This window comes from Protopterus annectens, chromosome 13.part0 (genome assembly GCF_019279795.1).
Source record: "Protopterus annectens isolate FY-2018-M chromosome 13.part0, PAN1.0, whole genome shotgun sequence".
NCBI classification, from domain to species: domain Eukaryota; kingdom Metazoa; phylum Chordata; order Ceratodontiformes; family Protopteridae; genus Protopterus; species Protopterus annectens.
Window position 1 is genome coordinate 732,450,196 of NC_056747.1, and position 21,651 is coordinate 732,471,846.

At 46.2% G+C, this 21,651-nt stretch overlaps 1 protein-coding gene and 1 non-coding gene across 2 annotated transcripts in view; both read left to right on the forward strand.

Moving 5' to 3' along the window:
• RPL23A (ribosomal protein L23a) overlaps positions 1-21,651 on the forward strand; it is an 87,119-nt gene that overhangs the window by 4,823 nt on the left and 60,645 nt on the right. Inside the window, exon 2 of the mRNA XM_044054885.1 lies at positions 4,699-4,879. Within this exon, the coding sequence (XP_043910820.1) occupies positions 4,699-4,879 (181 nt within the window). The remainder of the gene's footprint in view (positions 1-4,698; positions 4,880-21,651) is intronic.
• Positions 5,059-5,129, forward strand: LOC122788493. Its single transcript, XR_006362694.1, has one exon. It is a non-coding gene; the product is annotated as a small nucleolar RNA Z17 (small nucleolar RNA).

Below are 21,651 nucleotides of genomic sequence, written 5' to 3' on the forward strand. Positions count from 1 at the left end.
CTCATTCAAATGTGATACTGATTTGTGCTTTTTTTTTTTTGCACTGGCAGTGTAAACTGACTATAGATCCACGTGTGAAAATGGGGTAAAACGGTTGTGGTTGGCTTGCAGTAGCCACACTTGTGCCTGTGAGAAGTGAATTTTCAAAAGCTTCATATGCACTACGTGTACTACATCACATTATAGTGTAAGTACCAAAAGTGAATAGCTAGAAAATATTCTACTACTTTTTGAATGTGTTTTGAGATGTGCAGGTTTAGGTGGTCAGTGTGACAGGTATGCCATACTAGTATTAATGTGGTCTGGTTGCTAACTTTGACATAATTGGGAGAGTGCCCAGCTCTTCTGGTAACTAGTTTAACTTGACATAATTGGGAGAGTGCCCAGCTCTTCTGGTAACTAGTTTAACTTGGGTTGAAGTCTGAGCATCATTATTCCTCTAAGCTAGAGAGCTGTGGCTTATCATATTCCCCTTGTATGGTGGTGTTGTAGCTGGCAGTGTTTTGGTAAGACAAGGGAGTGTTGTCTTGCTTCCCCTCACTGGAGCGAACAGTATATTTAGTGGGCCACGAGTGCACTATTCCTATCTACTTAGCCATCTGGCAGGTAATGGTCAGTGCTGCTAGACTTAAGCTCATAGGTTTATAGGTTCATACTAGGCTGTCTGCCCTAGGGCATTTATAAGCCTAGTTTGGCTTTCGCCACCCATTTTAAATTAATTTTGCTATGCCCTTTTTGAGGTTAGTATACTGTGCCTCTGTCTAACAGTGACACAAGTGATACCCGGGGTAAACCTACGATCCCCCATCCACTCATAAAGATTCTTCTTGAAGAGAGTCAATGAGGGACTCTGCCTAACCTGGACTGGGATTTTATTCCAGAGTGAAGGGAGCCTCTGGGTTATGAATCTGTCCCTCCAGCATGTCCTATTTATTTCAGTGCTGAGGTTCAAGTCTCTTGAGCATGTACTCTATGGGATTTGGATTTTCTGAGGTGCAGCATGTCCATTAATTCTGGGTTGGACATGGTGTTATACGTCAGGCACAGGTCGCCTCTGAGCAGGCGGTATGCCACTGAGTAGAGCTGTTATTTCTTTAACCGGGCAGCATATGGCATCTGTTTGAGCCTGTTGATCCTCTTGGTGAGGTACTTTTGGGGTCTTTCCAGTTGCAGGTGTCTGGTAAGGTACATCCCAAAAGGGGCATTGTACTCTATTATGGGCCTGATGAGGGATGAGTAAAGAGGCACTATGACCTCCTCTGATCTATATGTGAATCCCTTCATGATTAGGTGGGCTATATAAAATGTTTTTCTAACCACTTTGGCCACGTGGTTGTCAAATGAGAGATTGCTATCAACTTGGGTCCCCAGGTCCCTAATTACTACTTCGTACTTAGTGGATTACCACTTGTGTAATAATTTGTGGGCACTTTGTTTTTGCCAAAGGGGATGACTATACACTTTTTGGCGTTTAGCTTGAGGCCATGGCTCTGGCACCAGTTGTCTGTTTCTATGAGGCCCTTTTGGAGGATGCTTGTCGGCTGGAGGGTCTGTTATGGCGCCCAGTTTGCAGTCATCTGCGAGCTTGGTCAGCCACAGTCCTTCCGTGTTGACCTGTACATCTGAGAAATATATGCCCAACAAGAGTGGTCCCAGGACTGAGTCTTGTTGGACGCCACTTGTAACTGGTTTGGAGTCTGACATGGCTCCAGCAATTCTAACCATGTGGGTTCTGTCCTTGAGCTAGTTTGCAACCCATCTAGTGACATAGGGGTTTATATTTAAGCTGGTGAGCTTATCTGTAATGCCAGAGTGGGATTTTGTATCGAAGGCTTTTACGAGGTCCAGGTAGGCTGTGTGGACTACCTTCCCCTCGTCAATGGCCTTGGTGACTTTTTCAAAGAAATCGACCAGGTTTGAGAGGCAGGATCTGCCCTTAACAAAGCCGAACTGGGTAGGATCCAGTGTCTGTAGGTCCCCAATATCTTTATAAGGTCCATGATGATCCTTTCCATAGCTTTGCAGACCAAGCTAGTCAGGCTTATGGGGTGATAGTTTCCAGGATCTGTTGAGGCACCACCTTTGTGGAGAGGGACCACCGTTGCTGTACGTCACTCTTTGGGTACATATCCTGTAGTAAGGCTGAGATTGAACAGTAGTTTTATGTCTGGATTTAGCTCTTCTTGGAGTTCATGTAGGACACAGCCTGGGACACTGTCTGGTCCCATTGATGCTGTGTTTTTTTGCTTTGGAGAGGGCGGCTCTTACCTGAGCATCTGAGATTCCAGGGGGGCAGCACTCTGCTGGGATAGATATTTGCCCTTTTGGTGGGGAGGGGGGAGAAGTTTGCACTGAACCTGTCAGCTAGGATGTTGGCAATGTCTGTGGGTTCGGTGTATTTTTAGTCATTTTGGACTAATTCTGAGCTTATCTGGAAATTCCCACCCAGGTTCCTAACATAACTAAAGAAATCCTTGTGATTATCCTTGGTGTCCTGCGCAATTTTTCTCTCGAAGCTGGCCTTAGACGATTTAATGAGTGCCCGTAGCTTTTTGCTAATACTGATCAGAGATGCCTTCCCTTTTTGGGATTCTACTGTCATGTAGTAGCTTCCTCCTATTGTATAGTTTGTTTATGGCTGGGGTCCACCAGACAGGACGTCTGCCTTTGGAGGATTGGGTCTTGGTTTTATTTGGGAATGCATGATCCATGCATTCCTGAAGGTGTTGATAGAATGCGTTTATAAAGAATTCTGCGGTTTGGGCCGTATTTTCCGCAGGCCCGGGGGCTTTGAAGGATTCCACCTCGGTTTTGAGGAGTGTGAAATTTGCTTTTAGAAGTTTTTCACTGTGGTTTTCTGGGCAGGGGGTGGGGTTGGGATGTGAATATCCAGTGAGATTAGTTTATGGTCTGATCTTATCAGTGAGGGATACACTTGTCCCCGTGTTGGTGGTGATCAGGTCCAGTACGTTTTCCCCTCTTGTGGGAGTGGTAACAAGTTGTTCCATAGCATTTGAGTTTATAAATTCTAAAAACCTTTTTCCCTGTGATTAGGAAGCCTGTTAGCTGTTTTAAGAGTGCTGACTGGATGCATGTGCCACTGAGATTGAATAGGCTCTGTAGTAGTTTGTTCATGCATAAACAGTGCAATTCTGTGCAGTACTTTAATTTGTTTTTACATTGATTGCATTGAAGATGAGCTTGTAATATGCAGCGATTAATATTGCAGCACAGTAATGTTAAGTGGGGCCGAGCTGAATTTGTTGCATTTAAACTCTACCATAGGAGGGGCCAAGTGGTGTACGTATTCATAGGTGGATAGTGCGGTTATTTGCAGGGTGGGGTGAATAAGGGTGAACCAGAGTGGTACGCTTTGGGTGAAATTACGGTTGTGGGGATATCTTGCAGTTAGTAAAGCAAAGGATGTAGCAGACCTGAATTATTACCTTTATACAGTGTATTTACATGTGGGTTGCTTAGTCAATTTAAGCTTGTCGTAATGTTTGAGCTTAACAGCTTGAGTTTCATCTGATAGGTGGCTACTTTTATATATCTGTGCAAGCTTGATGCTTGTTCATAGGACTATACTAGGCTAGTTACCATCAGGGCCTTTCAGCCCGATTTCACCCCTGGTTTAACATGTCTTAAGTGGGGGGGGGGCATGTTAGGAGGGTGCTGTAAGGTTGTTGGGGCATGTTGGAGAATGTTTACTGTTGGTCTCTTGAGGTGATATGGGTGAGCAGCCCAGGATGACTTTGCAATTTGTCCTGTAGTCAAGGTTACATTTGATTTGGGGGTAATGAGCTTCACATGGATGGGGAGAATATTCCAGAGCGTGAGTATCTTACTGGGTGTCCCTATCGGCCCACCTCCAGGAGAGAAAGCAAGGCCAGTTTTAAATTTTGAGTATAAGTTGTGGGAAACTTATGAGTAGCAGCTTTGGACAGAAAAAGGAAGTGGATTCAAGGGACTTCCCCTAAAAGCACTTGTATCATCACAGTAGTGCATTGTGATGAGATGGGAGTACATGTGAGTAGTCAAGGTCTTGCCAAGCTCTAGTTACCCTAGCTCAAAACAAACAAATCTGTGCAGTGTGTGCATTGGAGATTATCGGACAAGTTTGTATTCAGATTGTTTGGTTGTGCAGTAGGGCAAAATAGAGTTGTTGGTTGATGGACAAGTGTTGAGTGACTTGCTTGCCAGGGTGGAAAGGATTCCACTGTGTAAATGATGGGGTGACATTTTTGAGAGCTGTAAGCATACGTAATAGGTTCCGCATTTAATTTCAGTATAAAAATAAGTTTTGTAAAAAGATGTGGTCAGTCTGAGTGTTTGAAAATGGAATATTTGAGTTAGTGGGGGTGGATGTAAATTAGTTTTGTTTGTGAGTACTTAAACTGTGTACTGCAGTGTCATTCCTTTAATGTATTTGTATGTGCAAGCCTAGTAGAATCACTGGTTTTGTGATTGGTGTTGACTGCAGTCCATTTCTATTTGGTGTAAATGTAGGTATTGTGCCCTGATTGCGAAGGCGGACAGTTCAGAATTGAAAGTTAAAAAAACTTGGCAGCATATGTTCAGTATTTTCTCCCCTTTGCTACAGAAACTAAATTTGTGCCCCTTGACAATGTAGCATGTTGACTATTGTATGCACGATTGAAGTTCTCCTAGCATATTAACTTTTCCATATTTTTCCAGCTGTCCCTGCAAAGACTGAAGCAAAGTCAAAGGCACTAAAGGCCAAGAAGGCTGTCCTTAAGGGAGTTCACAGTCACAAGCAAAAGAAGATACGAACTACCCCCACCTTCAGGAGGCCAAAAACGCTCAGATTGAGAAGACAACCAAAATATCCCAGAAAAAGTGCCCCAAGGCGGAACAAGTATGGACTATTATTAGCTGTACATATTGCTTTCTTGCTCAGTAGTGCCTGTGGGGTTGAAGGTTGTGCTTGCAGTCCTCCACCCCAAAGCACACATTTTCATCATTGTCTGGATTTGTTGGGTGCATGTTTGGAACTGCACACAGGGATAACTTTTATTCTGTTGTCACTGTGGGTTGGGTGCAGATGATGATTGTACAGCGATCAAAGCATGAACCACTGTGATAAAATCTTAAAACACTGATGCACCCAGAAAATTCTTTCATGTAAAAATAGTTGCTCTTTAACAAAACTTGGTCTTAAACTCTGTGACGGGTACAGCAGAATGTGGGCTTATTACCTGCTTGTGTGTGCAGGAGACCAGGTACTTTTCCGTGATAGTGAGCTGTTTTAGGCATGGAGTTTGATTGTACTTAAATGACTGTGTGGTTGCCTTAGCCTCCCTTGTACCCCCCCCCCCCCCAGGGGAAGGCCTGCATTCCCATATCTCCACTGACTTGACTATACCTATTCTGTGACTGCACATTGACAGAAAAGGTCCCTACACTCTTGTCACATTTACACACCATGCTACCCCCTCTCAATGTATGTTGAGCTTTGGTTAGCATGCATTTGAAGCGTGCACTTTTACCCCATAAACAGTTTTCATGTATTGTTATGCACGTAAATGACATTTCCTGTAGGTAGGATAATCACGTGTAGCATCTTCTGCCGTTTTCATTCTCCCGGATCTAAAGTTATTAAGTTTGAGAATTGTCACTTAGTAGTAATTTTTACTGAAGAAGCTGTCAGTAGCTTGGAGCTGATCAGTCTGATATCTCTAGGGGAGTGACATGCCATTTCTGTCTTAAGCATAGCTTTCAGCCTTTATCATATTTGTTAAATTGCGAATAGTCCAGATTCTAAAAAGATGGAACAAACTAGTTGGAGCAATGACTTGACTGAACGCCAGTCAACACCCCAGTCAGTGTAAAGTGTTAAAAGCTTACTGATTACTACCTAGGCAGATTGCTAAGATTTTTACTAAGCAAGTCTCTAGCAACAGATGCTGCAAGTCGTAAAGGAAGTTGCATTTCAGAGTAAGAAAGTACATTTTGAAGTGATTAGAGACAAAAGGTTACATGTGGTTTTGCTGGTTGAAATACTTTGTTTACAGTAGCCCATTTTTGAGAAGGAAAGCCTGGTGTAAAACTACCGCTTTCTAAAATACAATTTCAGCAGAGTGAAATAAGCCCGGTCAGCGTGGCAGGACTACTGATCCAGTAAGTCAGTGAATACCATATTTAATTGTATTGAATGCGTTGACATGTAACTGGAAACCATTGTGATTACTAAATTTGAGCTTGCCTAGGAGTCTAGAAACATTCCAAGAGTTTTTTGGTAAACTAGTGGTCTGGAATGTGCCTCTCAAATGCCCCGATTTTTGCCTAATTTCTGGTCTGTTCCTCAATTTATTTATTTATTTATTTTTCCCATGTCGCTGCAATCATCTCTTGAGTTTGACTTCAAATCTTTCTGAAAATGCATCTGGACATGTCCTGTTTCCTAAGAGCAATAAATCTGCCCTTGTTGTAGGGCCATCAGGCCTTTCAGATTTCTTGCGCCAAGAGGTTTGAGCCTTATGTTCTGGAGCTGTATTAGTGACAGGACGTGCACGTCGTAGTCCCATGTGCCTTTGTCCAGATTTTTGAAGTTTCCGAGTTGAAAGTAGGTACAAGTGGCCAAAAATTATGCAGAACAAAATTTGCATACCTATTCATGCAACTCCACCCACTCGAATTGTGGGATAACATGAAGATTGAAGTCAGTAAATAGTAATGGCACACATTTGAGTTTCTGACTTCATATTTGTCAGAAAATACATGCCAAACCTGTTCTTGCAACTGAGTTTACAGAAGCAGTATTCTGTCCCCATTTTAGGCCTTTGTCCAGATTTCCTGCTATGAGAGATTGAAATTATGTTAGCAAGTAATATCCCGATGAAGCAGCTCGAAGTGGCGGGGAAAGTTCTGCGTATTTATATATAAATATATGTAGTACACGCACCTGTACATTCTACCGTGACTTTGCCTGCTCTTGTCAGTTGAGTTTGTGCCCAGAGCAGAGTTCATGTACATGGAGAAGGTCTGTTCAATAATTCAGCCGCTGAAACTGTATCTTACGTAAACCGTATGCCTTCTATTAAACTTGGGTCTTCACAGTAATTATGAAGTCTGTGCTTGCTCTCCTACCAAACTGCAAAAACTTCTTGTTCTGCCACACTGAATTTAGTCACAATATGCCCCCCCTAGCCCTCACCTGTGCCTGACAGGAAATGCATTAAAAGTACAGTTTCATCCCACATGTCAAATTTTGCCAAAAGCTTTCGAAATGTCAAATAGTGCATTTAACAGCCAGAGAGTGGTTTGGGTTTCTCGCTGTCTTTCTGTTCCTTGATGCCTTCCCTTTTCTCTGACTCCACTTGCTGGTGTCTGATAGTTAATTCACCTGAGCTGTTGAATCACCTGATGGGCCAGGTGCACACTCTCCCTCACTTGTGCACAGCCTGCAGCTACTTAACTCCACAGGAGTTGAGAATGAGATTGACTCCTTCCCCTCCCCAATAACAGATGTTCATTCTCTGTAAATGTTTCACTCTTATTTTCTTGTCAGCTGTTATCCAGATCCTATATTTTTTCTCTGCAATATACTAAATTGAAGAGCTTTCAACTTTCTGAATCTTATTTGCCTGACACGATCAGGTGGCCACACAGTTTAAAACCGTACGCATGTGCAGAAAGCCTGTCTGATATCTAGCGAGGAGTATAGACAATGGAAATGTTAAGATCTTCGTATTAACGTCACATTTCCGGGATGGGTTAAAATGTTTCTAAATCTGATAAGTATTGCTGCACTTGGCCTGCAAAATATTTATGCATTTACTTTTGAGTGCTGGACTAGCAACCTGGCATGACTAGTTTATTTTCTTTAGCAACAGGTGTTCCAGAAAGTGTTAACACTACTGATGCAGTGTTATCTCTAACTGCTATCTGTACACTGCTTGATATTTTTATTTTAGAGCTTCAGTACTTCGATAAAAGAATTGGCTAGGCTGTGCTGTCTTGGCCACATTCTGTCCCAACATGATGCGGGTTGCCATCCCATGAATATAGTTAGTGATCTGACTTGCCAGGGAAATGAATACCAAGGTTTTATTCCATTCATGAAGCCACGTTGGGTGTCATCTGTCTGATGTTACTGTCAAATTTACACACTTTTATAAGGAGGAGCACTCCCTTTCAAATCTGTCTTCTGGTGCTCTGCTTGGCTGGGAAGGCCAACCACTCCATTGTATCCTGAAGTCTACTGGTTCAGTGTCACATGTTCCCTTCATGACGATAAGGGCAGTATAAACTAGGGTGAGTATCAGACTGAACATCCCCAAGTCTTTGAACTGTTTTGTTGTAAGCATAGTTAAAGTAACGTACAATATTCCTATCCATGTACAAAACTGTAACAACTCCTGGCGAGTGCTCATTGCCTGCTATTCAGCATGAATGTCTCATTGTGAAACTGAGACTTTCTTTTACTGTTTTATTGATAAAGGAGTCGAAACCAAATTTTGTTAGTGTTTTCATCTTATTTGGCTGCTCCCACTAGAACACTGCACAAGTGGCCCATAAACATCGTGTTTTGAAGGGGCTGTGTGGGGAATTTGGTGCACCCTGTTTAGCCTCAACCAGGAAATTCCAAGGAATTTTAAATCTCAAAATGCACGCGCTCGAAGCACTCCTCAGTATGGAGAACGTAGACATCTGTGCAGTAACTGAAACCTGGTTCAAGGCTCCAGAGAGCACCCCAGCACTACTGGGCTACAACTCCTACCACACTTTTCGGCCACAGAACACATACAAAACGAAGGGGTGTATCCATATTCTTCAAGGATACCTACAACTCCTCCAGGTTAGTGGCGCAGCATGATACCTCTGAGATCTTCAATGTGCAACTAACATCGGGCAGATCTCCAATGCAAATTGTGGCCTGCTACAGATCACCTTTCTTGACTCGGGACCACCACTCCACCTTTCTGGAGACACTGAAAAAACACCCCACCACCACCCCAGCTAAGGAAACTGCAGTAAAAAAAAACTTTTCTAAAGCAAACTTCACCTTAAGACAGGGGTGGTAAGTTTCACAACCCCCACGCTAAAGGGTAACGCTGCCTAAGATGCAGACATCTTTACAAAGGCACTATGCGCACCTACAAGGATGCATGGATCGTGCCATCCCTAGCAAAACCAAGACTCTCCTCTAAGAGAAGGAAACCAGTTTGGTGGACCCCTGCCATAAACAGGCTATACAATAGGAGGAAACTAGTTCAGAAAAAAAGCAAATCCCAAGAAGGGAAGACATCCCTGATCATTATAAGTAAGAAACTAAGGTCCCTCATGAAATCATCCAAGGTTAACTTCGAAAGAAAAATAGCCAAGGATTCAAAAGATAACCACAAAGCCGCATTTAAGTGGCAACTCGCAGATATGCACTGAACTAGTGCAAAATAGCACAACATATACTGCACCTACTGATATTGCCAACATCCTGACAGATTCCGTGCAAACTTCACCTCCAAAATGGCCCACAGCAATACTGGGAGTGTAGTGTAAAAAATCAGACACACAGGTGAAAACAGCCCGTTCAAAAGCCAAAAACAGCGTCAATGGGACCAGACTTTGTCCCAGGCTGCGTCTTGCACGAACTACTAACCCCCACCTAAACACGCTGTTCAACCTCAGCCTCTCCACAGGCTACGTGCCCATAGAATGGCACACAGCAGCGGTTATTCCTCTCCACAAAGGAGGGGCTACAACTGACCCTAGTAACTTATCACCCCATAAGCCTGACTAGCCTGGTCTGCAAGGCTATGGAGCACATCATCATGGAACTCCTTCCCAAAGACATTGGGAACCTGCAAACACTTGACCCAAACCAGTTCTGCTTTAAGGGCAGATCATGCCTACTAAACTTGGTTGACTTCTTGAAAGATGGTCACCAAGGCCATAGACGAGGGAAAGGTGGTTCACACAGTCTACCTTGACCTTGCCAAGGCTTTCGACACCATTCCCCACTGGTATTAAGAAAAACTCACCAGCCTGAACATAAAATCCCTGCGTCACGAGATGAGTTGCCAACTGGCTTGCAGACCTCGCACTGTAAGAATAGCAGGCTCCAGGTCAGACTCTAAACCAGTCACAAGTGGTGTCCCGCAAGGCTTGGTCCTGGGACCCCTACTGTTTGGCATATACAGGCAAATGCAGGAGGACTATGGTTAAGTTTGCCGATGACTGCAAACTGGGAGGCATAATTGACTCCGGCTGACGTGGACATCCTCCAAAAGTGCCTTACTGAGACTGACACCTGGTGTTAAAGTCATGGCCTCAAGCTAAATGCTAAAAAAAAAATGCATAGTCATCCCGTTTGGGGGACAACACCCACAAATTACCCCATAGGTGGCAGCCTCCTTAATACAGAAGGGGTAAAAGAGATCTGGGGACACAGGTAAATAGTAATCTCTTCTTTGACAATGTTATTGCCGAAGTAGTTGGGAAATCCTGTGTGGCCCATCTAATGACCAAAGGGTTCGCATCTAGAAATAGTCTTGTAGTTCCCCTCTACTAGTCGCTCATTAGACCCATCATGGAGTACAATGCCCCAAAGACCACAAAAGTACCTCAAGGATTGCTGGCCTCAAACATGTCCTATGCAGCCCGACTGAAAACTCAGTCACTGCGAACCACGTGCTCTAGTGAGCTACCTCGCCACAACAATAAATAGAACATGCTGGAGGGATAGATTCCTGTCTCAGACTCCCCATGCTTTGGAACAAAATTCCAAACTAATAGGCAGAGCCCCTCACTATAACACTCGCCCATCCACTAGTCAAGGTTTCTCTTGGAAACAAGTACACCATTGGGATCACTTCATTGGCTCTGCTTGAGAGGTTCAGTTAATTAATCAATGGGATGGCAAAAGCAGACACTCTGGCTAGGCTTATAAATGCCCTCTGGCAGCCTAGTACCAACCTATGAACCTATAATTCAGTACAGTTGAGAGGTATAGTACATGCCCCTTATTGCTCTTACTAATGGGAGCATTCTCCTGTTTTAACATGGGTGTTGTAACGCACTACTTGCACGGAACCTTCACTTTTCTGGCTGTTGTATAGCTCTCACCTAATCTCAACTGCTATGACTGTTTTTCTCATTTTGCAGAGGTTGATCTGCTCTGCCTTTTGGGAATATTTCTGTAAACTGGCCTTATTCTTCGGGTTTACCTCACCCCAAACCTTTTTTCCAGAATTGTGCTGGATTCCAGTTTGCTTAGTTGAAGGATGGGTAGTTGTAGTTTGTGGCCCTCAATGATTGTATGAACATGTAAAGCCATCAGTAGCCCAGCATAGGTTCATAGGTGTGTACTAGGCTAATGGCCCTGGGGCCTTTACAAGATTTAGCCCATAGAAGTGCCCTGGCATTGTGCTGCCAGATGTTGGATCCCAGTGCCTCTAAAGTAGAGCCACTGGAGAGATCTCCGGGGTGAACTTTCTATTGCCCATCACTCAAGATCCCTCTCTAAGGACAGCGAGGTGCACTGCTTGACATGTATGGGAAGTCTATTCCAGAGCATGGGCAGTCTCTGGGTGAGGAATGGCTTTTGTAAGTCAGGGTAAGTTCGCCTCCAAGTAGGCGATATGAGATGGAGAGTAGCTGGAGTCCTTTGAGCCTGTCCCATGTAGGATGTGTTTAATGCCTAGGATCCTCCTTTGTGAGGTACGTCTGTGGCCTCTCCAGCTGTTGCAGGGGTCTAGTGAGATGCATGCCAACGTGAATGGTTGGCAGTCTGACTTGCAGTTTACTACTTTCACACGTTCTGTGAACCAATTTGCAACCCACCTATTGATAAAGGGGTTGATGCCTAGTTGAGTTTAATTCCTTGGTGAGGAATGGAATCAAAGGCCATGGCCAGATCGAGGTATTCTGTATGCACTGCCTTACCTTCATCACAGCCCTGGTGACTGACTCCAAGTTAACCAGGTTGAGCAGGCATGGTCTTTAGGAAATCTCCAAACTCTAGACCCCTGCAATTTGGCTTTGAGAGTCAGGTCCGTGATGTGTTCCACAGTTTTACATATCAGACGCTAATGGGGCGATAATTCCCAGGGTCTATAGTTGCTCCCTTTATGGAGAAGGGATGACTGTAGCAGTGTGCCATTTGGTTGGGACAAAGCCTGAAGTGAGGCTGCGACTGAGCAGGGCACACAGGTGCCAGTTCGCTTTGTAGTTCATGTAGAACACAGCCAGGGCTATTATCGGGTCCCATGGAAGGTGTATTCTTGGTCTTGGACAATGCGGCTTTAACCTGTGCTGCAGTAATGCTGGGTTGGTGGTGTTCTGGTATTGATTGCTCCTTTAGGAGGGGCAAAGTTGGCACTGAATCTTGTCTGCCAATAGTATGTTGGCAAGATCTGTTGGTTCAGTGTAGGAGGCACCATTGTGCAGTACTGAGTAAATCTGGGTATTGCCGTGGAGGTTTTTGATACAACTGTAGAAGGCTTTGTGGTTGTTTTTAGTGCCTGCCACAATTCTGCCTCCATAGCTGGCTTTAGAGGATTTGAGGTATCAACTTTTTGTTGAGGCTATTAAGGGTGTTTTTCCAGTCTTGGGACTTCACCTTTTTCTGCAACAGTTTCTTCCTTCTGTTGTAGAGTTTATTAATGGAAGGGGACGACCAGATTCCTTCATTTATTTAAGGAGAGCATCTTTGTTCTTTTGGGTATGGCTAGTTCCATACATGTACATGTTCGTACATTGGTGTATGATTTGGCAGTCGCAGCGATTTTCCATTGGCGTGGGTGCTGTGAAGTTGGCCACCTGTCAAGTCTGCTTTGGAGAAGTTTTTCAAGGTGGTTACCTTTCGTGGAGGGTGTGGGTGAGATGTGCATTTCCATGGTGATTAGTTTATGGTCAGATCTGACCAGGGAGGGATTGACTAGTGGCGTAGAGAAACTGTCGCTTTAGTAATAACCAGGTTAAGGATGTCACTTCCTCTAGTGGGGGTCAGAATGAGCTGGTCCAGGACATTGGAATTGATGAATTCCAGGAAGCGTTGGGGCAGTGTATTGATATTTTCCCAGTAGCTTGTGGGGGGGGGGGGGGGGCTAGTTGGTCGTCTTTTGAGTGTTTGGGTTGGACCTCTATTCCGGGGTGCTTAAGAACATGGAGTGAGTCTAGGGACATGGTTGGGGACCTTTTGCTGGCTATGACCTGGATCGCCATCTTGTCCAATGTTAGTTGTACCTGATGTATCTCAGATGCGTTAAGCTGGGCTACTAATCTGTAGGTGTGCATATACTTTACGAATATGGAGATACCACCACCTTTGAGTTACGGTCTCTTTCATGGCCGAAAGATGTGGAATGAGTTGTAGCCTGGTAGCGCAGGGGTGTGTTCTGCTGCTTTAAACCAGGTCTGTTACAGCACAAATGATTGTTCATTTTGTGGAGTGCTTCAAGGAAGTGCATCTTAAGATTTAGATTTTTAGCATTGAGCAGCATGACCCTCTGTATTTTTTTTATGTTATGGAGGTAATTTGGTCTTTGGAACACTGCCTAAAAAGCCACTGTAAGGGGTGGCAAAAGCCTTAGCCAGTACCCAGAAGCCTAGGGGTGACAGATGCAGGCCATTTCTGGCAAAGAGTCAAGGTCTGTCAGTCATACCAAGCAGACATGTACTGGATCCCCTTTGAATGACACCAGAAACCTGGCCAGTTGAAGTAAATAATTTTTTGTTTGTACTGCGCTGTCCACACCTGCCTGGGCGACATAATCCAAGCGCTCCACCATGTCTGTACATATCTATCCCAACAGAGTGCATCCTCCCTGACATCACAGATGCACAGGTGAGAGCTGCCCTCTCCAAAACAAAAAAAACACAGCATCAATGGGAGCGGACTGTGTCCCGGGCTGCGTCTTACACGAGCTCCAAGAAGAACTGAACCCTCACACAAAAAAGTCACTGTTCAGTCTCTGCCTTGGTACAGGATATGTACCCAAGGAATTGCATACAGCAACAGTGGTCCCACTCCCCAAAGGTGGTGCCACAATGGACCCCGGAAACTTATCACCCTATAAGCCTGACTAGCCTGGTCTGCAAAGCTATGGAGCGTATCATCATGGAACTCGTAAACCAAGACATTGGGAACCTCCAAACACTGGATCCTACCCAGTTCGGCTTTAAGGGCAGATCTTGCCACTTGAATGTGGTCGACTTCTTTTGAAACAAGTCGCCAAGACCATAGATGAAGGGAAGGTAGTCCACACAGCCTACCTGGTCCTCGCAAAAGCCTTCGACACGATACCCCACTCTGGCATCATAAATAAGCTCACCAACTTAAATATCAACCCCTGTGTCACAAGATGGGTTGCAAACTGGCTCTGGGATAGAACCCACATGGTCAGAATTGCAGGTGCCATGTCACTCTAAACCAGTTACAAGTGGCATCCCACAAGGCTCAGTCCTGGGACCTCTCTTGTTCAGTATATATTTCTGAGGTACAGGCTAACACGGGAGGACTATGGCTGACCAAGTTTGCAGATGACTGCAAACTGGGTGCCATAATCGACTCTACAACTGACACCAGCATCCTCCAAAAGGGTCTCAGACTAGCAATGTGGGTGTCAAAAAAAAAAAAAGGCCATTGTCAAAGTGGTTAGAAAAACCTTCTACATTGCCCACCTGATCATGAAGGGATTCGCATCCAGATCAAGTGAGGTTATTGTTCCCCTGTACTCTTCACTTATCAGACCAACGATAAGAGTACAATGCCCCATTTGGGATGCATCTCACCCGACACCTGCAGCAATTGGAGAGACCCCAAAAGTTCCTAACCAAAAGGATAAAGGGACTCCAAAATCTGTCATGCTGCCAGACTGAAGAAACTCCAGATCTGAAGTAGGCAGACTTCATTTGTCTGCAACCTGTGGGTATCGGATCCGACCACGGATCCGAGCCGGCATTTCAAAAGCTTAGGCTCAGAGCTCCTCCCTCTTACCCATAACCCCTTGCCAAGCCCTGACTGACCCCAGATTTCGTTTGCCGCTTTCAAGTTGCGACAGATTCTTGAGCTCCTGGCGAATTTTTAGTACAGAAGTTTTCTGACTAAAAAATTTTCTGAAATCTTAATTTACTTAATTTAGTTAGCTAGTGTTGAGTGTGTTAGGCTTTCCTCTCTTTATTTTAAACTTTCCACGGGTTTTGCGTAGTTTGTGTGTGTGTTTGTTGTAGGCCTATTTGGGCTTGTCATGTCTGAAGCCCATAAGGCTGTATTCTCTAAATGTACCGAGTGTGGCCATAAGCTGTCCCCAGCGGATGGCCACACTCGGTGCGTTAAATGCTTGGGGTTGAAAACCTGTCGCCTGGTTGTACCATTTGTGCAGGGTTCAACCAGCTTTGAGGAGCGGAGGTAAGCTGGTGCTGGCGGACTTCTCCTCCAGATACCGCTTCTGCCCTTCTACTCAGCAAGCTGTTGCTGTGGGCTCTCCTCCTCCGGCTGGGACTCAACCTCCTCTAAGTTGGGAGGAGAGAGAGTCTTCCAGGGAGAGAGAGAAGGAGAGGCACAGGGAGAGGCACCACAAACGGAGAGCTGAAACCTCCAGATGTTATGTGATCCTATCTCGCCTACATTCTGACTGATGGGTTCGGAGCCGATCCCGCGGCTCCGACTCGGCACGCTTATGCCAAAGAGCGAAGTCTCTTATTGGCTGAGCTTACTATATCCCAGGATGCACCACTACCAATCCCCCAGATCTCGTTTGCCGCTAACAAGCGAAGACGTGGTCTCTAGTTTGGCTGAGCTAAGTAGTGTTTTTTCACTAACTTTCCTGTCGGGATTTTCTTTAAAATTCAACAAAAAGCTGTTTTAACAGCTATCTAGCGTTTTTTGTGGTTGAATGAGTATTTTCCTTGGTAAAATATTGTGTAGTGACTGTGTTTTGACAGACTAGGTCCCATAGGAGTTGAAGGGCCTTCCCCTGTCAGTTCGTTGTTGGCTAATTCCTGTTATTTTTAGGGTTGGTGGATCTGTTACTTCTTTGGTGTTGTGTTAGTCCTTATTAAAGGACAGAAAAGTAAAGAAGAAGAGGGAGCAAGAAAAATTCTATAGTGTTAGTCAGTGTGTTTCTTTTTGGCTAGTTACTGTGTTTGGATTGCCATAATGTCACAGGCTCCTCGGCCTTCAGGATTTAAAAAGTGCACTAAGTGCAGTTTTAAGATGTCTATCACAGACTACCACTCTCTCTGTGTATATTGTTTGGGCGCCAAACATTTGCAGGAGTCCTGCAGCGTGTGTCATGCTTTTTCCTCGAGGGTCCTCCAAGAGAGGAAAAATAAACTTATTTTGAAAGGCCTTATAAAACCCTCTCTTGAAGAAGCTTTAGCATCCTCTCCTTCTCCTGCTAAAGAAAAAGGGGCCGGCTCCGACCAGTCCGTCGGACCCGACCGCCAAAAGACATAGGCAGGCTTCTCCTTCGGCTCCACGGACTTCGGAGCCGAGGGTGGAACGGTCTGCCTCGATGCCTCCAGTCTCGACTCCTCTGGTTTCGGAGCAGATGGCTGGGGCATCGAGAGGCGGGTCACCATCGGCTCCACTGATCTCGGAGCCGATGAAGGTTGTCCGCTCAGACACTTCCTCCTCGGCGCCGAAGTCCTCTTCGGCACTGATGGAAATGGCTTTGGACACTCCGGCGCCGATAGTTATCGAATCGCCTCGGAGCTGGTCCCCTAGTCCCTTGGAGCCGTTGGTGAGACCTACTCGGACCCGTGCGGTCTCTTCCAGGTCATCAAGGATGTCCGATTCGGACATAGACAGGGTGCTCCAAAGACTGTTCCAGTCCCCAGTCTTTCAAAAATTTGTTTCGGCTCTGACCCAATTGGCTTCGGAGCCGATAGCCCAATCCATTGCTATTCCTCCGACCGCTTCGGCTCCATCGGAGCAGGTGCTGATGGAGCCAGTAGAGATCCTAGGGTCGGCTCCGACCCTTACTCCAACCCCGGGTTTCGGGTCCGAGTTTAGCACACGGACTTCCTCGGCCGGACCCGGGGGTGACATTTCGGGACCAATGCTGTCTGTTCCGAGCCTCCCTCTCGGTGCTTCGGCCGCGGGACTTCCGTCGGCTATCATGGCTCCAGGGACCGGACACTCCCAGGATTCTGGGGGTCCGGCTTTCAGAGCTATGAGGAGTGCTTTGGCCCAGTCTTCGGCCATCTCTACGGCTTTACCTGCACCTTCCCTGGGCATGGAGACTGGGTCTTTGGCAGTTCCCCTGTCTCTAGGCAGCGGAGCCCCGGGGCCTGAGGTTACCCCCACTGGGGGTTCCCCTCCTCCTGAGGGTTCTTCGGAGTTGTCTTCGGAGGAGCCCCCAAGGAAGAGATCGTGCAAGAGGAAGCACGTGGACTCCCCGAGTCTCTTACATCGGACACTGATCTTGATGATGCGGAGGGGTCCCCAAGGTTGTCCTCGGATGATGTCTCATTTGCAGACATTCTAGAGATCCTTAAGCAGCGAGGCGGCTGGATTTCCAAACCCCCCTCCGCTGATGAGTCAGTGCTTCTCAAGGCCTTCGGGGCTCAGCCCTCCGCCTCCTGGGTGTGTCCGCCCTTCGAGCTCCTGGATTTGGTTTGTCGGAGGGCGTGGGAACACCCAGATACTGTGGAACCAGTCCCTTCTCGCCCTAACAAATTTGTCTGCCCCACCCGAGAAGGAGTTCTTGACTAAAGGCGTGGCTGTAGATGCCATGGTGGTGGCATCTGCTACACAGCAGGACGTGGCAGAGGCTTCAATGTCCGTTCATCCTCCTAATGAGTCTAGGAGCATGGACCGGTAAGGGAAGCGCACCCTGACTTCAGCGGCCTTTACTCTGAGGTCCCTGAATTATTTGGCACATTTCACCAGACTGCAGAGAGATCTGGTCAAGGAGCTGTCAGACTCCCTCTCAGGTAACCTACCTGAGCAGCTAGCCCAGTCGGTTAGCTCTCAGTTGGCTATCCTTACCTCGATTTCTAACTCGTCCATGAGGCTCATTTCATATGCGGCCGAAGGGGCGGGCAGAGCGGCAGGCACAGGCGTGGCTCTACGGAGACAAGCCTGGCTCCGTTTGTCATTTCGCGGAGGCCTTCAAGTCTTCCTCTCCGACGCTCCCTTTGATGGGTCGTCTTTGTTTGGACCGAAGGTAAAAGACAGTCTTACGCGCTGTGAGCAAGAGGGCAAACTTTATCTGCCAGGAGGAGCGTTATTCCACTCCCTTCGGCCTTATCCCAAGGCTAAAAGAGGAGGGAAGATGTGGTTCTGCAAATCACAGAAGTTCTTTCCTCAACAGCAGGAAGATTCCCCTTCCAGAGGCAGAGGACAGGGAAATTTTTCTGGGAGACGCTGTCCCAGAGGCGGCAGAGGGCCCCGCAACACTGGAGACCGCGAGTCCTTTCGTGGCTCTTCAGCCTCCCACACTTCATGAGGGATTGCCCGGCTGTGCTGCTCCGGAGCCAGTCGGGTGCCATTTTGCCAAGCACCTAAAAGCCTGGGAATCTATTACTCGGGACAGATGGGTGCTTCGGATTATTGCCGGAGGTTACACCATTCCCTTCACACACTCACCCCCACCGTCCAAAAAAATCCCAGACCCACCACCCACTCAAAGGGGAATTGCAGCCGCAGAAGCTTCAAAGCTGCTAGAAAAAGGAGTCACAGACCAGATCCGGAAATTACTCAAGGTTCTTTTTAGTGCCAAAAAAGACAGGGGACCGGAGACCCATTTTGGATCTCAGCAAACTAAACCAGTCCGTCATGAAGTCCAAATTCCAAATGGTCACTTTACAATCCATTCTCCCATTGTTGCAGAAGGATGTTTGGATGTGCTCCATAGATCTCAAGGACGCCTGTTATCACATGCCGATACATCAGGCGTCCAGGAGGTATCTGCGCTTCAGCCTGGGAGACAGTCATTTCCAATTTTGTGCTCTGCCCTTTGGTCTCACCACAGCCCCCAGGGTGTTCACCAAGTGTTTGGCAGTAGTGACTGCTCACCTGAGGAGTCTCTGATTCCAAGTGTTTCCCTATCTGGACGACTGGCTCCTGACTGCCACCACCAGGCATCTACTACTAGAGAACCTACAAGCCACCATCTCCCTGGGTGCTTCCCTGGGAATTGCATTCAACTGGTCAAAGTCTGTCTTGCTGCCCTCTCAGCGCATAAGATTCATAGGAGCAGAGATAGACTCAAAATTGATGCGAATCTTCCTTCCTTCCGAAAGGATACAAACATTACAAGGTCAAGTCCGAGCCCTGCTTCTAAGATCCAAAGCCCCAGCCAGATTGGTCCTGCAACTTTTAGGTTCAATGTCTGCCACGGTTCTTCTAGTTCCTCTGGCAAGATTGCACATGAGGATTCTTCAGTGGCTGTTATCGACACAATGGTTTTTTCAGGATCTCCCTCTCAATCATCACATACCGATTACAGAAACGTGCAAACGGGACCTCCGCTGGTGGCTTCAGTCATCCAGTCTGAATCAGGGAAGACCTTTTGTTATACCCCCTCCAGTGGCCACCTTGACAACGGATGCCTCCCAGACGGGGTGGGGGGGGGGCATTGTCTGGGCAGGTCAGTTCAGGGTTCTTGGCTTCCAAACGAAACATTACTCCATATCAATCTCCCTCAAGGCATTATCGCTATCCAAACAGACAACCTGTCAGTGGTCTGGTATCTAAACAAACAAGGAGGGACCAGATCTTACCCCCTTTGCAGAGAGGCCATGAGGGTGTGGGAATGGGCGGTAGCTACCAACCGCTTCCTGGTAGCGACCCACATTCCAGGAAAAGCCAATGTATTGGCGGACAGATTAAGCAGGACTATTCTCTCTCCTCACGAGTGGTCCCTGAACGAAACAGTAGCAGCTCAGGTTTTCAAAAGATGGGGACCCGTGCATGCGACCTATTTGCAACACCACAAAACACGAAGTGCAGAAGGTTATTTTCCTTGACCCCGCGTCAAGGGGAGGCAGCTACGGATGCTCTAGTCCAAACTTGGCCAGCAGGACTACTTTATGCTTTCCCTCCAGTTCCGCTCCTCCCCAAAGTCATCCAGAAAGCTTCCCAATTGGGGTCCACAATGATTCTAATTGCTCCGTACTGGCCTCGTCAGGTATGGTTCTACCTAAAGAAATTTGCTCTGGACGGTCCTTGGTTTTTGGATCTAATTCCGGACCTTCTGATTCATCAGTCGGGACAACAGCACCAGTCCCTTCACGCTTTGAAAACTTAACAGCTTGGCTCCTCCACTTCCGACTTTAGTCAGAAATCACGTCTTGGACCCGGACGTTATTCACATTTTTATCTTCAGCCCACAAACCCTCCACTAAGAAATTGTATCACAGTAAGTGGAAGAGGTTTGCGATCTGGGCTCAACTTAGAGGCTTAGACCCTATTACTGCCCCGATACCAGAGGTCTTGAAATTTTTAACATCCTTGTTTAATCAAGGATCTTCAGTCTCTACTGTTAAAGTCCAACTAGTAGCTATCTCCAAATTTCACGAATCCATAGACCCACCGTTGATGAGTAGCAGATTATGTAAAACTTTCATGAAAGGTGCTGTGCTTTTAAGACCCCCAGTTTTTCATCCTGTGCCTCCGTGGGACCTTGATTTGGTACTTCGTGCCTTAACATCTTCCCCTTTTGAACCGGCTGCTACATGTGACTTGAAATATCTGTCTTGGAAGACTGCCTTCTTAGTTGCAATTACCTCTGCAAGAAGAGTTTCAGAACTTCAAGCCCTATCTATCAAACCACCGTACTTTATTTTCCATAAGGATAGAGTATCACTTAGGCCTAATCCATCTTTTGTTCCAAAAGTTTGTTCTAATCTCTGTCTCCAACAATCTCTAGAACTACCAGTTTTCTTTCCAAAATTTTCAAATGAAGCGGAATACACCTTGCATAAATTGGATGTTCACAGGCAATTACGCTTCTATCTAGACAGGACTCAACAAATTCGAAAAACAGACCAATTGTTTGTGTCCTTTTCAGATAATAAATTGGGTAAAACCATCACTAAAGCTACTATTTCCAAATGGATTAGAGATTGCATAACTCAGGCTTATTCCTCTTCAAATAAGCAACTTACAACATCTGTCAAAGCTCACTCTACCAGAGCTATGGCTACCTCTATTATGCTTCATTCCAAGCTCGCTATTTCTGAGATTTGTGCTGCGACTACTTGGTCCAACCCGCACACTTTCATTTCCCACTATAAATTGGATGTGGCATCTAAAGGGCGAGCATCCTTTGGTTCCACAGTACTCAGGAGTGTTTTCCAGTGAGCCACCCAGGATTCAGGTGCTAGGGACGCTGTCCCATCAGTCAGAATGTAGGCGAGATAGGATCACATAACATCTTTTAGTTATGTACTCACCATAACTTCAGATGTTTGGGATCCATCTCGCCTACATTCCTAATACCCACCCTCCTTCCCCCTGCTTTGGAGATCAGAAGAGATTGAACGGTTTGAGTTCTACTGTTTTTATCTTGTATAATCTGTCAATGTTATATAAGCAGTGCTTGCATGTATGCAGACAAACTAGATCTGGGGGATTGGTAGTGGTGCATCCTGGGATATAGTAAGCTCAGCCAATAAGAGACTTCGCTCTTTGGCATAAGCGTGCCGAGTCGGAGCCGAGGGATCGGCTCCGAACCC